Here is a 15,284-nt window from a genome sequence, read left to right on the forward strand (position 1 = left end):
AAAATACTTCTGCATTCTTTATGGGTCCGAAGCAACAAGATCAGTATTTCCTGTGTTATCATTCAAATAGATGCACAGCTAGACAGTCTCAAAATTTTGAAGGAGATCACTTTTTGGAAGCAACTGTACAACTTAGGCCTACCTGGAGTAGACAGTACTTATACATAGCAAGAGTTTCAATCTTACTAGTTTACTTTGTCTCACAAACTGTTTCACTAGTAACTTCTTCAGGGTTTAGATTCCATCCTGCTATGACTGTTGTTATGATTTTATTTCAGAGGCACTGGGATCACAGAGTCAGCACACTAGAACAAAGAAAGATCAGCAGAATTTAGAAACCAAATTTCGACTCTATACAGACACAACTGAAGAAAGCTGTCAGATTTTTTTTAATCAGTTGGAAAGTCTTGACAAATGCGGCTTCAATGCCTCTCTTCCTCTGGTGATGATAGTCCATGGCTGGTCGGTATGAACTCACATTTTATTTTTAATTCAAACTGCATCTGATTTGATATACTTTTGTTCTCATTACGCTAGTGCCAAAAGTAACTTCAGGAGAAAGACTGCGGTTAGAAAGATGGCAGATTTCCTTGGTAGCAATCATGGCTGGTAACAATACAGAGTGGATATTCCCCACTGAGATTCTGAGGGAACAGTCTATGAGCAATATTTCATATGGGAGTCTCATGCCAAGGATTAGATTCAGCCCTGGTTTAAAGCCAGCAGAGTTTGAACAAGTAGATGATTTAATATGCTATGCCTCTGGAGGACTGAATACCAGTTTCATTTCCCTGGTATGTTCACTGCCAGATATTTACAGACTTACTGAAAAGAAGTGCACACAATCTCCCCACATCTTTCTCACAGATACACCTTTAAAGAGAACTTCTCGATAAGCCCCTCAGCTGAAAATGAAGCCTTCAGCATCAATGATTTATCAGCTGCTCTTGAATAAAAGCAGAAATTTTCTGGGCACTTGTCTTTCTTTTTTATCAGTAATAACAATTATCTCAGGAGGAGTGAAAATACTTAGGGACATCGTTTCACTGATAGGAGTTCATAGTACGAGACTTAAATTATTAGACAGTTCTTATATTGATTATTTTTATTTGTACACCAAAATCCAAAGATTTTCAGCACTGAGGCATGTGGAAGTCCCATAAATCTAGACATCAGCATTAAGCACTCCTTGTTTATATTATGGTTTTTCTTTCCTTGAGTTTTTCACAAGAAATATTTGGCAGAAACTGCTTTGCCTTATGAAGGCGGGGTTTGTTTTTCCTTATTTTTGTTTCTTTTTTTTTTAATAAAACAGGTAGATGGGATTTTAGAAGGTTGGACTTGGAAAATGGCAGCAGCTCTGAAGACTCAGCATAAACAAATTAACGTGATCATAGCAGACTGGCTTACATTTGCCCACCAGCACTATCCCATTGCTGTACAGAACACACGCTACATAGGACAGGAGATAGCAGACTTCCTGGAATGGCTAGAGGTAAGAGCCCCCAGACCAACACGTGTTTTTCTGGAAAAGACCCATTTACCTATTCTTATGCTTCTGCCACCGTTCTGAAACACTACGCTGGTCAATGCTGTTCATTTCAGTCGCTTACGTTTCTTTAGTGCGTTGCAAATTTTTCCTTCCATAAACTTTCATACGAGTTCGTAAAACTTTCATCATGCGAAAGAAAAAAGCAAGTGGTCTTGTTTATGAAAATATTTCCATAAACATCTTTAAATGTAAAATAATTTCATGCTACTTTAGCTTTTCAATTAGCATGCATGTGGACAGCTGATAGTCCCACACATAGAAAGCAGGCACATGTTATCATTTGCAAGTGGTTATGTTATCTGGCTTATGTTATCTGTGCTTAAATTCTGCTTTTAATGCACAATTCAAACGTGACATTGTGTCTGATTTTTGCCTCAGTTTCCCAAAGATTATTCTAAAATAATGGCAGAATGTAAAGAGAAACCTTTCAAGAGGGCAGACATGCCTCACAAAGCAGATGATATGGAGGTAGCAGTGAGTGCAGAGCCATGCTAATGCAGTGACTACTTATCAAAACTCCTGCTACATAGGGAGCAGTGGCCATGGTTGGATTGAAAAGGCTGCAGACAAGTCTGCAAGGGACCACTGGTCTCCAGTACTAGTTAAGAAAAGGCAGAAAGCAAACACTAGAATAAGAACCACTCATACAAACCAGGCACTCTAAGGAACTCCTGATTCATCTATCTCTAGTACTAATTTAAGTACCTAACTTAAAATGAAATTATACATCTGTACCTCCCAATGAATTTTTGAATACATTAATTGATCTAATTTACAGTGAAGCCTAAGGTGGAAGGGAATTACAATGCAAAGCTGAAAGACTTGTAACAAAAAAAATCATTGAAGGGCTAAGCTGCTTTCAACAGGAATGGCAGGGCTAGAAGAAGTTATAAGATACCATGCCCAGTTAGGAACAACCAGCTCAAAAGAGAAGGCAGAAAAGCCAGAGTCATTATTTTTCATTGTGACACTACAAGAAACCTTAACTCGGTCAGATGCAGTTTAAGCTGCTGGAGCCTAAAGTCCCATTTTGAAGCTGTTTCATTACAGAATGAATCAAAGGGTGGACTTTGTTCCATTCCCAGGAGTACACATCACACTGTCAACAGTAAAGACAATCTGAGATTTCTCCGGTATCAGCAAACAAATCAAGGCTTGAATAAATGACTCCTTGCTTCAGCATTGTAGGTTACTTCTCTGGTACCGTGATACATGTTTTAAATATACGATAAATTTTCACAGCATTTAATTGCATGTGTTCAAGTAGTAACCCTTCCTTCCGTTGAGAAGCACCCCTCCTGAGTCTAACAGTTTAAAAAGCCTTCATTCCAACTCCCATAACTATCTACACGCTATCCTTCGCTCTGTGTACAGGCAGGTATTTGAAATATCCCCAACGGATGTAACAAAACCAGTTTGTGCAGCGTTGTTGTGCAGTGCTGTGCAACATTTTAATAACAAAAAGTAAATCTTAGCGCTCTTAGTCTAGGAGTTAGTAGGGCATGGTCAGTAACGATCTCAGTAGCATCCATCTCAGTAACAGCTGCCAAGAAAACTGATCAGATCTTGTGACTCCCAAGAGCTGCCTCTCATAAAAGAATGTTGCCAAGTTTTGCCTCATCTTCACAAGAGACAGGTATCGAGACTGGAAAGCCAGTCCACTGGGACATGCAATATCCACAATGAAATGAAAACGGAAGTTTGCCTTTTCTGTGAGAAAAATATGCCACATTTTTTCTTTACAAGTCAGAAAAACTTTGAGCCCTGCAGCTCAGGTGAAATGCTCAAGATCTAGATAGTATTGATTAGGTAGAAAGAAAGGCCTGAGGCCAATTCTGCTTCAATAGGTTTGCTTCAGAACAGATATCCAGTTCTGTACTAATCAGTCCAAGGAATGTCATTAAAAAGCAAGGCACTTTCTATAAGGGATTGTTTTAGACTGAAGTTAAAGGACAGATATCCTTTTCATAGGAAAGTCAAATGCTGCAGACAAAAGGCAACGCACGTCTGCATCACTTGCAACAAACAGTAACAAAACCCCTACTCTCTGTGATGATGGTGTTCCTGAGCATAGCACATAAGTAGCAGTGCCCAAATGTGCGGCATTTTCCTGCTGCATGAAAAGCTGGCAAGGAATACCATGCAATCAGTGAAGAAATTCAGTGCATGATCCATGCACCTCATTCAACCTCCATCATCAACATACAAACTTCTTGCATTGTAATTAATGGAATTCCTGTATCGTAGTAAATATCTCACCATTACTTTTCACATTTTCTGCATCTAAATCAAGCTGCCGCTATCTTCCAGGAATCTGTTCAATTTTCCAGAAGTAATGCTCATCTAATTGGGTACAGCCTAGGAGCTCACGTTTCAGGATTTGCTGGAAGTTATATCAGCGGTACGAACAAGATTGGAAGAATTACAGGTATAAGACTTATAACCAAGATATGTAACAGTCAACTGATTTAAGTTACATAGCTATTTGACATAGCAATGATGTATTTAGCTGCTGAATAGCCATATTTGTCACAGTTTAGAAGTTTCATCCCATTGGTTTAAAAATTAGATTTAGAAAAATGAATGAAAACATTTTTCAAAATGAAGTCTCATAGTATTACTACCTCTGATCTTTCCTACCTCAGTCCAAATTATGACATACAGAATATATATGCCTACATGCCAAGAAGCAGATTCTACACAATGTGTTGTGATATTACACCTGTGTATACCCTGAAGGACTTTAGTTCATCAGTTCCGCTTGCTCACACCATATTGGCACATCCAACCTTGATAATGGATAAGTAAAAAAACATTAAACCATGTTATTTATTTTAACAGCTACGTGCATTCCTCAGTCAAAATTATTCAGACTTGTAACAATGAGTTCCAAAAATTCTATTAACAATAAAAGGAAATGCATGCCTTCAGGGTGATATCTCTACTTGTAGCCTGTGTTATTAGTCTTGTCCAGTTACATCTACACAACTGCATTAGTCCATAATACCAACTGAGTAATCTCGAATTTAGAAGCTTGCCCTCAAAACTAAAGGCAGCTTTAAACCACACAGGCAGTCCTTTTCCTAGATCAGTTCCCAACCAAAGAGCACCATACAAAAATGAACTAGCAAACTAAATAAGACTGATTTTTTTTTCTAAATACCATAGTAATTTGCGTTGAAGGCTTTTAAAGTTGAAAGGTTATTATAAACAACATCTAGCAGACACAGCTCTTTTAAGCAATAAGTGAAGCTTTATAAAGTTTCAGGTCTCAAATGTGGGCTAAAAGTCAACCTTGCTGTGGGAATGGTGTCTTCAAAAGGGGCCTCTGAAATGCATGACCTCCAGAGTATGAAAGAACAAAATCAAGTAAACATCCCTCAAGTGACAAAGCAGTAGCGAGCATGGTTTGTCTGTAACAAACAGCTCTATCTCTGGATCTGTGTCCTTGTACGTGTAGCAGTCACTCTTTATTACAGCACCTGTGTTTACTTTACCTTTTGGTGTAGCCACGTACCCTCCACAGGACAAGTGTTCCCAGCGTTGTTTCTATCACTGAAAGACCTTGTAAAGTAGTAGTGCTGTCTGTTTTAAAATATTTATCACAGACTTTACTCATAACAGAAACACTGCAGCCCATCTGCACTGTATCACAACTGGATTATTTGCATTTATTGCAGGCCTTGACCCCGCCGGTCCCTTGTTTGAAGGAATGTCACCAACAGACCGTTTATCTCCAGATGATGCAAACTTCGTCGACGCAATCCATACGTTCACTAAACAGCACATGGGTCTCAGTGTTGGCATCAAGCAGCCTGTGGCTCATTTCGACTTTTACCCCAACGGAGGCACCTTTCAGCCTGGTTGTCACATCATGCACGTGTATAACCACATTGCACAATACGGAATCACTGGTAAGAACCAATGGCACAAAACAGCATTGCAGCTGCACTGGCAGTATGTCTAGTCTTAAACAGTATCTAATGGGAGTATTATCTCCCATTATATGCAAGGAAATTTCTTTTCTAGAAATTGGTTATCTGGTTTTTATGTGTATTCAGTTCAAAGTGTTTTGACTCCAGCAAGGAATTTGGCTGCCTAGCACTTCTGAAACTGATGCCAAGAGCATCCTGCTGTCAAGCACTTCCGAATACTTTCAAAGGTGTTTGGTTTAGTGGTAGAGGAAATGAGAAAACTTATTCTAATTAAGCCAGATTAATCCAGTATGCCATTAATTATTTCAAATCAAATAAAACACAAGGCTGTACTACTCACCTCCTTAGTTCACGTGTTCCCAACTCTTCATCCTTCAGCCGTGCACACGATGATCTCTCTTGGACTTGGCTGCCAGTGTTCTAGGCTAGGTTTTATATAGGGAAGATAATTCCTACGTACCTAAACGTAAAGGTAGAGAGAAACTGATGCAACATACTAAAAAAAGATAAAGTATTGCAGTGACAACCACAACTGTTCACTGAAAAACCCCAAAAGGGTACTGTTCACCTGGCATACTCTATTGCAAAAATATTTCTTAACTATCATCACGCTATGTAAAAGTAGGCCTTAGTTGTTAGCAGGTAATTCAAGACAAACATGAAAGCAAGCATCAGCTAGAAATCTTATCAGCAAGGACATAAAAACAGTCCATCATAAAATATCCTGACTACACAGAAGACAGTAACTTTCATAATTTTATGGCGCTTAAGGAAGAAAAAGATACTTCTCATAAAAGCAGAACTATGTATTCGATAGTTTTTAATGTATTTAATACATTTTTTGCTCCTTTTCCCATAGTAGTGGTTGCAAACAAACTTTGACACGAGAGTCTGTCACTTTGATAGGGTAAAATACGAGACTAATACATAAGCATCTAAAAGACAACAGCATTCAATTATTCAAAATGAGATTGCTGTCTTTAATGTGGCATGATCTGAGAGGCATAGCCTTATATATTAATATTTCATACTGACCAAAGCAGCCAGAACTATGAAATCAAGGTTCATATTCATAGTCTTAAACATTCAGGCTAGAGAAGTTTAAGGAGCAAGTTATTAAATTTTTATTATCGTGGGGGTTCAGACAAACTATTTTTGGATGATCCTAAAAAAAAGTGAAGTTGCTACAATGTATGATTTCTAAGGCAAAATCATGATATTTTAGTAGTAAAGGGAGTGGGGGGGAAATAATAATATATACTTATAGTTGGTTACTGTAATCCTCTGTAGTTGAAATGGTAAAGAGGAAGAAGGGCGTGCAAAATGTTGTTGTTTGCATTTTTTTAGGCATCACTCAAACAGTGAAATGTGCCCACGAGAGGTCAGTTCATTTGTTCATCGACTCTTTGCTTCACAATGATAAGCAAAGCACAGCGTACTGGTGTAACGACATCAACACTTTCAACAAAGGGATGTGCCTCAGCTGTAGAAAGAACCGGTGCAACACCCTGGGCTACAACATCAGGGAGGAAAGGCTTCCAAAAAGTAGACGACTCTTCCTGAAAACAAGAGCACATATGCCTTTCAAAGGTTTGTGGGAATACTTGTTACAGTCTCCAGACTGATCACAAAGTGTGAAAATGAGTCTAAGCTTTGTGATCCCATTTAGTCATTTATTAAAGCTTCTAAAAATCTATAGGAATAATTAGTTTGCTGAGACAAATGAAAATCTCAGTGGGGCGTCTTTCTGTGGGAAAAAGCATCTTGCACGCTTGCCACGTGCTAACTGTGGCTCTGAGGTCTCAGAGATGCTTAGGGTCCTGATCTACTGGATTTTCCTACTGCTGGTCTGTGCAAGTTTGTTTTAACATATGCAGGCATACAGCCAAGCCAAAAAAGCAGTCTAATTGCTCTGGGAGGCCTGTAAAACCTCCCTTTCCAAGTTTGCCCAAATTTTATCTGCAATTAGTCTACAAGATGACATATAAATTATTACTTTTCGAACAATGGACAGACAACAGAATAGCATGGACTTTTACAAGGCAGAACTGTAGCACTAAAATAAAGTGACTGGTACTCCAGCTTTATCTCCACTGAATTACTTTATCGAGAGTACAAAGCAACAATTTTGTAAGCTCAGAGACACAATCAATGTGGTTTCTTGCATGTTACCAGACAGAGGGGAAGTAGTCTGACAGGGAAATGGGGCCTACCAGTCTCCATTACAAAACGGCTGTGGCCTGCCTGTAAGCTGGTTACGACTCGGCTGTTGGACAGCCCAGAATGTCTGCTGCTGTTGAGAAGACATTCACCCACCAGTGGGAAGGCTTACATACGTTTTAAGACAAGAATAAGCAAGACTGTGTGGGACAAATGGCAGGGACAGGCTTCTTTTTAGAGACTTTTGGTAGAGGGAACTGTGGCACCTCACCACATGTTCCTCCTCACCACCTCCTTCCCTGGTTGTCGACGAGGCTCGCTGCCAGCGTCAGTGCAGTGCACTTTGGGCAGGGCTCCTGCTCAGGGCCACAGGCCACCACGCACAGAGGAGACTCGCGACGTGTGCCCACCTCCTTGCCACAGGAAGAGCAGCCCGCTCTTCCCACAGCCCCCTCAGCGCCCACTGTGCCACAGCCCCTGCCCTCAGTGCTGAGGCAGCACAGGGCCCTGTCCCCAGGCTTCTCCAGAACAGCCCCACGGCCATGGGTGTCCCTCACCACCTCACCTGCTGCTGGGACTGGCCCAGCCTGCCTGGCACAGCCAGAAAGAGGGTGCCCCTCTCCTATTGAAGGGGGTCAGCCTGCTTGCTACCTACCCAAGACATCGGGGCTGGGGAAGTGCTTTGACAGTCAACAGTGCACCCCTGGCATGGACACTCAAGGACCTTCCAGTCCTGAGGAGAAAAGCTTAAACATGCCAATTGCATTACACATCTTGTTTCCCCACGGTGTCTGCTGCTCAACTGCAATGTCCTAGATTTAAAAAAAAGAAAAAAAAAAGGTACTTTCAAAACTATTTTAAAAGTCTTCCACTAACTCAGTGTTGAAGCACACAGTGATGACTCCAGAGGATCTGCTCAGCCCTGACCAATACTCAGAGTAGCTGAATCTGCTGGACCTGTCATTATATTTTTTTAAATACCTCAAGAAGCTACTTGAAGAAGATTTAAAAATTCCAGAGGTCGTGCCTAGTTCCCGATGTAACTTTGCTGCAATACAGTCACGTCACTGTCAGAATCAGGAAAGGAAATTGCTCTGAGGATATAGTGTCCACTATCAACGCACCTAGGCACAGAAATGCGATCCCTGTGTTGTGTTTTTTCTCAGGACATGGAAATAGTTTTAGCCTGTGGTAAAATATCTGTGTCTTATTGGCATTGATTTCAATTTGAAGCATGTTGCATTTTTATGCTTCAAAAAAGCATTTGCAGCACATACGCAGATAGCAGTGTCCTAGACAATGGTTTCCTTTCACAGATGTTCCCAAACAGGGCGGCAACTGTGGGAGGGTGTGTACAAAGTCATCTTTGTAACATTCTTAAAAAAATGTTTCAAAAATCATGTGAGAAGCCCAAACAGAAGAAATTTGAGAAGCTTGGCATTACACTTCACAATCCTCTGTCTTCAGGAAATCTGACGTTTCATTTTTCAAGTTGACAGTATTATATTCTGGAACATATGTTAAACCACTTCAAACCAAAAAAAATAGTTGTTACAAAGAAATTAACATTTATAATAAAGCTGCAATGGGACCCTAAGACAGTTTTTACATGAATAAGCTTACCTTTTTCCTTAAAGTGATCATAACCAAAGCAAAAGCCTTGGCTTTATCAAAACATATATCAGAATAATCAATTTTTACAAGGAAAGAAATCTCAAAGACGAGATAGTAATAAAAGTGATCTGTAAAACAAGACTCTCTGCCTGCTTTGTCTTCATCAGGTTTGCAGCAAAGAATCAGTCATTTTGTTTTCTACTGAGTGACTCTGTTTCAAAAGAAAATACATTGTTCACTAACATACGACTATGAAACAACAAAGAAATACAGCTTTTCTAGCAAATACCTTCCACTGCGAACACTCAGAGCCGTAGAAAGGAAAAATACATGTATACATAAAAAGATTACTCCCTTAGCAGTATGGTGGAGACATTCTCAGATGTAGTGAAACTTGAAGTGTGTGAGGGAGAAATGAGGAAAGAGCATCTTTCTGCTCAAACACCAGTGTGCAATAATGTTTACCCAGAAGAGTTTCTCATGTGTGACTTGACCAGACTGCAAGGATAAATACAACACTCCTAATTCTTTCAAATACTCTGTTGTCTTTGTTAATAGAAATTACTAAAGGCTTTCTTAATCAACACCTAAATCTATCAGTTTTGTGGCTGGCAGAATCGCCAGGCAGAGTAATTTTGGACATTCAAATCTAGCTGACAATATCTGTGTGCACATGACCTCTTTGGGGTATTTTGGGTTTGGTTTTTTTTCATCACTTATTAAATGTCAAACTGCCTGTAATCAGTACACTGATGATTTCCTCAGGCATTCTTCATTCTGACAACATTCAGTTCAAAGACCTTTCTAAACACCGTTCTTTTAGAAACCCACCAAATCTCGAAGTATTAATGACATCTTTTGTACAGCAATGTGCTTGGACACAGTCATATTGTTAACGGATGCATGTTAAGCACAATCTATCATTATGCACTCAAGGAAAGTTTGTGAGTCATATGTTTCGCAGGGCAATTTTCTAGAGAAAAGCCTGACTACATTGCATAAGGTCTTCAATCTGTATCATGCATCTCTAGCCATTGCCAGTCATAAGGATTGGTCTGCTGATGAGGTAGAGAGCTTGCCAGCAATGCTAACAATTAAACTTCAGAAAAGCTGAAATATTTCCCATGGAAGAACGTTTTCTCCTATGAAGGGAGCTCAGCCCAGGTTACCTTCTTTCTCTCCATCCTTTTAAATAGAGCAACAGGGTCCCAAACCCTAAGGGGCGCAGCAACAATCAAAAAAATTTATGTTTTAATTGCAACAAATTGGTTTAAAAAATAAAATGGAATATCAATCGGGTTTCTGTTCTGAATGGCAAAATTCTTTTGTCTAAAAAAATCTATTGCTTCTTTGACCGTTAATTTTGTCACCTTACAAATTCGTCCTTTCTACAGTCTATCATTATCAGTTCAAGATCCACTTCATCAATGAAATCCAAGGCAAGCAGACAGACCCAACTTTTACCATCTCTCTGACAGGCACTAAGGAGGATGCTAAAAACCTGCCCATCACACTGTGAGTATTTGTATCACACGTCATCGTACAAGTCAGAAACAAGGTGCCACTTAATAATACCGTATCATGTATGTAATCATGCTCTGAGTGATAGGGTTTGGTACAGCTAAGTGAAGATCAACTGGAACCTGTTCTCTCTTCACCCATATTCCCTAACATTCACAAACTTTCACAGAGTTCATACAGTTTCTGCACGAAAAATCTCTATGAAACAAACTTAGTAATCTCGGACGTTTCCCTGAACATTAAGTATCCTGTCCACTTACATTTGGTCCATCCCATGGCTAACATAGGGAGGTCTAATCAATTAAAACACAGCTACATAAGCAGCTTTAATTAAGGTAAAGAATTCCGGATATTTCTCATGATGGACACTATCTGTATTAACAAAAGCAAAGGCAACAGTGCGGGTCAGCATTTGCTGGAGCAGACAAAAGACAATGTAGATGCTATTAAGGGACACCTTTGCTGTCAGAAACCACTACTGCTTCACCGGCTGTTTAAGCTTCTCCCACTTCTTCTTTTCTAGCATGTTGTCATATTTCACTGCTTCATGCACCTGGAGGAAGAGTATCCTAGAGACAATGATGTTCCCTCCTGGACAAGAAGGGGGAACCGTGGTTCTTTCTTTGTTTTTAAAGGGGAAAAAAACCTTTTTGTTTTTCCTTCACATAATAATATATAATATTATTAAGATATAATATTATTAATATATAATCCATAATAATTAAGACAGCATTATTCCGGTTTTGTTTTCTGCAGACTTGAAGGTATTAATGGGAATAAAACCTACTCTTTTCTCATCACCCTGGACACTGATATTGGTGAGCTAATAATGATTAAGTTCAAATGGGAAGGAACTGCAGTTTGGGAAAATATCTGGGACACAGTTCAAACCATAATACCATGGACAAAAGGAACCCGTCGACCAGGACTTATAGTGAAGACAATAAGAGTGAAAGCAGGGGAAACACAGCAAAAGTAAGTGTAATGAAAGCACTGCTTTTCTGTATTAACACCACAAATGTTTGGCACACAGGTTATCCTAGTTCTAATAAAACCACCTGAGTCCCAGCACACACACCAATGGTGAATTTATCCATGTATAAATTCCAGCTTTGACTGCATGATTTTTAAGTGACTTAAGAATTTCTTTGTTCTCAGGTCAGAAATGAAGAGTGGGAAATATTCTGGCTCACCACTGTCACTAAACTGAGTTTAAGGCACAATAACCTTGGGTGACAGTTTTGTTGAAACATGGGAAGAGAGGATAGAGAAGGAGTTAGCACACAGTTCCAAGCAAGACTTTTAACAAGGTCTGCAACGCAATTTCTCTACACAATAAATGATGGCAATTTCTGATGTATTTTTAGAAAGTGATTATCTCACTCCACGAGGACCATATGAAATTTCAATGAAACAAGATATTATGTAAGATAAATATTGACTCCAAAATTAAGGTCATAAAACTTTAAAAATCCTACTTACAAAAAATATACCAAATTTTGATTATTTTACTTTGAGTACCTTTTTAGTAGAGAAACTCAGCATCACCATTCTTGAAAGTACTCATCAGAAGGATCACATGCAGAACTACACGATCATCTGATTATTCATTGACATTAAGGGTTTTATCATTAAATTCCCCTATTTTTGTCTCACTTGTTTAAGAGCCAGTTAAGAATTACTACTGTGCAGGCTGCATGAGAGGTGCCTGGAGTGATGAACTGTGGAAGCGATGTTTCAACTACAGGCATTTTGAAATTCCCGTAGCAAGCAAAGAGAACATGAGCAGTCCCTGAAAAAAATACCCACAACTATCTATACTTCTACATACCACACTTTCACTGGTATTTGACAGTAATTTTTGCACACTGCTTGTGCTTTTCTCTATAGCATGGATCCAGTCATGTTAAATTTTGTCAGCTGAACTCCAGAGCAGCATCAGAGAGCAGTTTTCTGGAGGAAAAAAAAATTAATGCAAACTGAAGTCTATGTTTGGGTGGCTTTTTTGTTGGGATTTTGTTTGTCTGTAGGGTTTTTTTTTGGTGGAGGGTAGGTGGTGGTTTGTTTTTTTTAACCCCCTGCTGATTGCTTTGAAACTGGATCACCAAGTCTGAGTGGCCTTGTTCTCTACATACAGCAGTGCCAGTGACTTTTGAAACCGCTTATTCATACAGAGAAATTTCAGCCAGAAGACAGATTAACAACATCTGTAATGATTTCCACTGCTTTGATCCTTTAAGACATTTTAACTGAGCAGCTTAATTAAGGTTAATGAGAAAAGCATGTCTTACCTTGTAACTCTGGCTCAGTCTTAGATGATTTTTCCTTGCTACAGCCTCTTTCTTACCAGCAGCAGTTTTAACTCCTGCAGATTCTCTGCAGAGCAATACTTATTGGCAAAGCTGCATCTCTTGGTTACTGACACAAAAAACAAGTCAGGTAATTTAAAGAGACATCTTTCATAAGACAATCCGTGAGTACTGGGGGGCAGAGGAGGCATCATATTTTCTTGGGTTTTGTCCCCTTGAAAACGTATTTTGTAGATATTTTCCTCTCCTGAGCACTTGACACGTGCTCCTGCCAACAGAAAAAAAAAATTTCTATAATATGCCTTGCTGTTTTAAAAGTCACGATTCCAAATCAGTACTGACCTTACTGCCAAAGCAACTTAAAGCATACTACACACTGCAAATTAGAGAGCTCTGTTTAAATACAGGGTTTTGTACCTTGAGAAAAATTACGAGGATTGCTAAAGGATGTCATGTACACTCATTCCTCTCACCAGAAAACTCCTGTCTAATACAGTTGTGTCAATAACCTGGCACAAGCCAATTTACTACTGACACACTGAAGAAATCCTAAGAAATGGGTAACTGAAGTGGGTAGTTATTTTACTAACAAAAAAATTATGCTGGTATCTTCAGGTACCCAACACCCCTTAGAAGTGTTCTTTGCTGCAAGCATTAGTGGGAGCTTGTGTCAAGATTTTAATGGATGTCGATTATGTACTGGGTTTTGTTCTGTGCAATCCAGGCTTGTCAGGGAACAGAAATGACAGGTTACTGTTGAAACACTGTATTAAAGCTTGAGGGGGAATGAAAGAGTATTAGACGATTGTAAAAGGAGGAACAAAGAACACTCAAGGAAAAGCATTTTCTTCATAGTGTGTAGATTTCAGTCTTCTTGGAAAGCCCTAACGTCACGGATCAAAGAACTAGCAATGTTGGAAATCCAATACTGAAAACGGGCAGTAAACACGAGATGCGTTTTGAGTTGTCTCGTGCCCTTTCTTGAGCATCTGAACAAGCTGCTGGCAATATTTTATCTCCATGCACCCTTACCTCACAATGTTCATGATACTTAGACCAATGATAATTTTTCCTCTGGTAGATTATCTAATAGCAAACACTTAGATGCAACATAGCGGCATAAACTTAAAAATGAGTTAATAAACAGACTATTAAGAGCAGTAAAATACCACATTCCAACATATTTGAGTTACAAATATGGAAAACATTGCTGCAGCATTGTAGTTGCTGATGTTTTTAGCATCCTACATAACTGATTTTCAGCAACTTCATCGCTAAATATTCGTATTCCAGCCAAGCACTAGCAGGCCAAACAGTGCAACCCTGGTAGTAGCAGTACAAGTTGAAACAATGACAATGGCCACTGAATGGCCACTGAATGGCCAATGGCCACAGAATACAAGGCCAAATCGCTGTGAGGGCACGCTACAGAGAACAGCACGCCACATCTGATAACAGAGAGAGACACCTCTTTCCTCATGAGCCTACAAAAACAATCAGATACCTTCCTGTAAAAGACAGGAGAAAGGAAGTCTGATGCAGTTTATCTAGAGCACGCTTTTTTACAGACGATAGTCCTAAAAAGTAACGTTATGCTTACATACTGTGTTCTCTTTCTAGAATGAGCTTTTGTTCTCAAAGCATTGACAACCTTCACCTCCATCCAGCCCAAGAGAAAACGTTTGTGAGGTGCGAGGATCGCTTTCGGAGACAAAACAGAAAATGAGCAAGAACACAAAGAACAACTACTCACCAAAATATATCCAAAATACTGTACATCTAGTAAAATGCTTTCAAAATACACACCTTGTTTAGCTATGAGCCTGTTCTAAAAGTGATCGACAAAGCAAGTTCATCAACTGCAATTGTCAACTTTACACTGTTTAAAGTTTTAAAAAACACCTGCTCGCTAGAAATAAAAATATGAGTATTTGAAAGAATCATTGCCGTAAGCCTTTGAAAAAATTCATTTTGTTGGATTTAAGGGGGAAAAAAGCCTTTTTCCATTAAATACTTTGACTACCAGTTAAACCTTTCCTAAATTATTTCCTAATGAAGGGCGAGCTAAAGAATTCATAGAAGAAAATGTTCCCAAGTAGCACTGTCAACAGAGTTTGAACTTTTTACTTTAAAACATTCAAAAAACATCTCGACATGGAGAATGTTTGAGCTATCTGTCATAGTCTTAGGACA

At 39.2% G+C, this 15,284-nt stretch overlaps 1 protein-coding gene across 1 annotated transcript; it reads left to right on the plus strand.

Annotated features, from left to right (window-relative positions):
• Window positions 1–278: 278 nt before the first annotated feature.
• LIPC (lipase, hepatic) lies at window positions 279–14,824 on the plus strand (the record flags this gene model as incomplete). The annotated part of the gene is made up of 8 exons (XM_010180185.1): window positions 279–466; window positions 1,316–1,495; window positions 3,863–3,980; window positions 5,233–5,466; window positions 6,835–7,077; window positions 10,656–10,776; window positions 11,539–11,757; window positions 14,712–14,824. Coding segments are annotated over 8 exons (1,409 nt in total), but the record flags the coding sequence as incomplete, so codon positions are not given.
• Window positions 14,825–15,284: the final 460 nt, after the last annotated feature.

This window comes from Mesitornis unicolor, unplaced genomic scaffold (assembly GCF_000695765.1).
Source record: "Mesitornis unicolor isolate BGI_N332 unplaced genomic scaffold, ASM69576v1 scaffold5600, whole genome shotgun sequence".
NCBI classification, from domain to species: Eukaryota; Metazoa; Chordata; class Aves; order Mesitornithiformes; family Mesitornithidae; genus Mesitornis; species Mesitornis unicolor.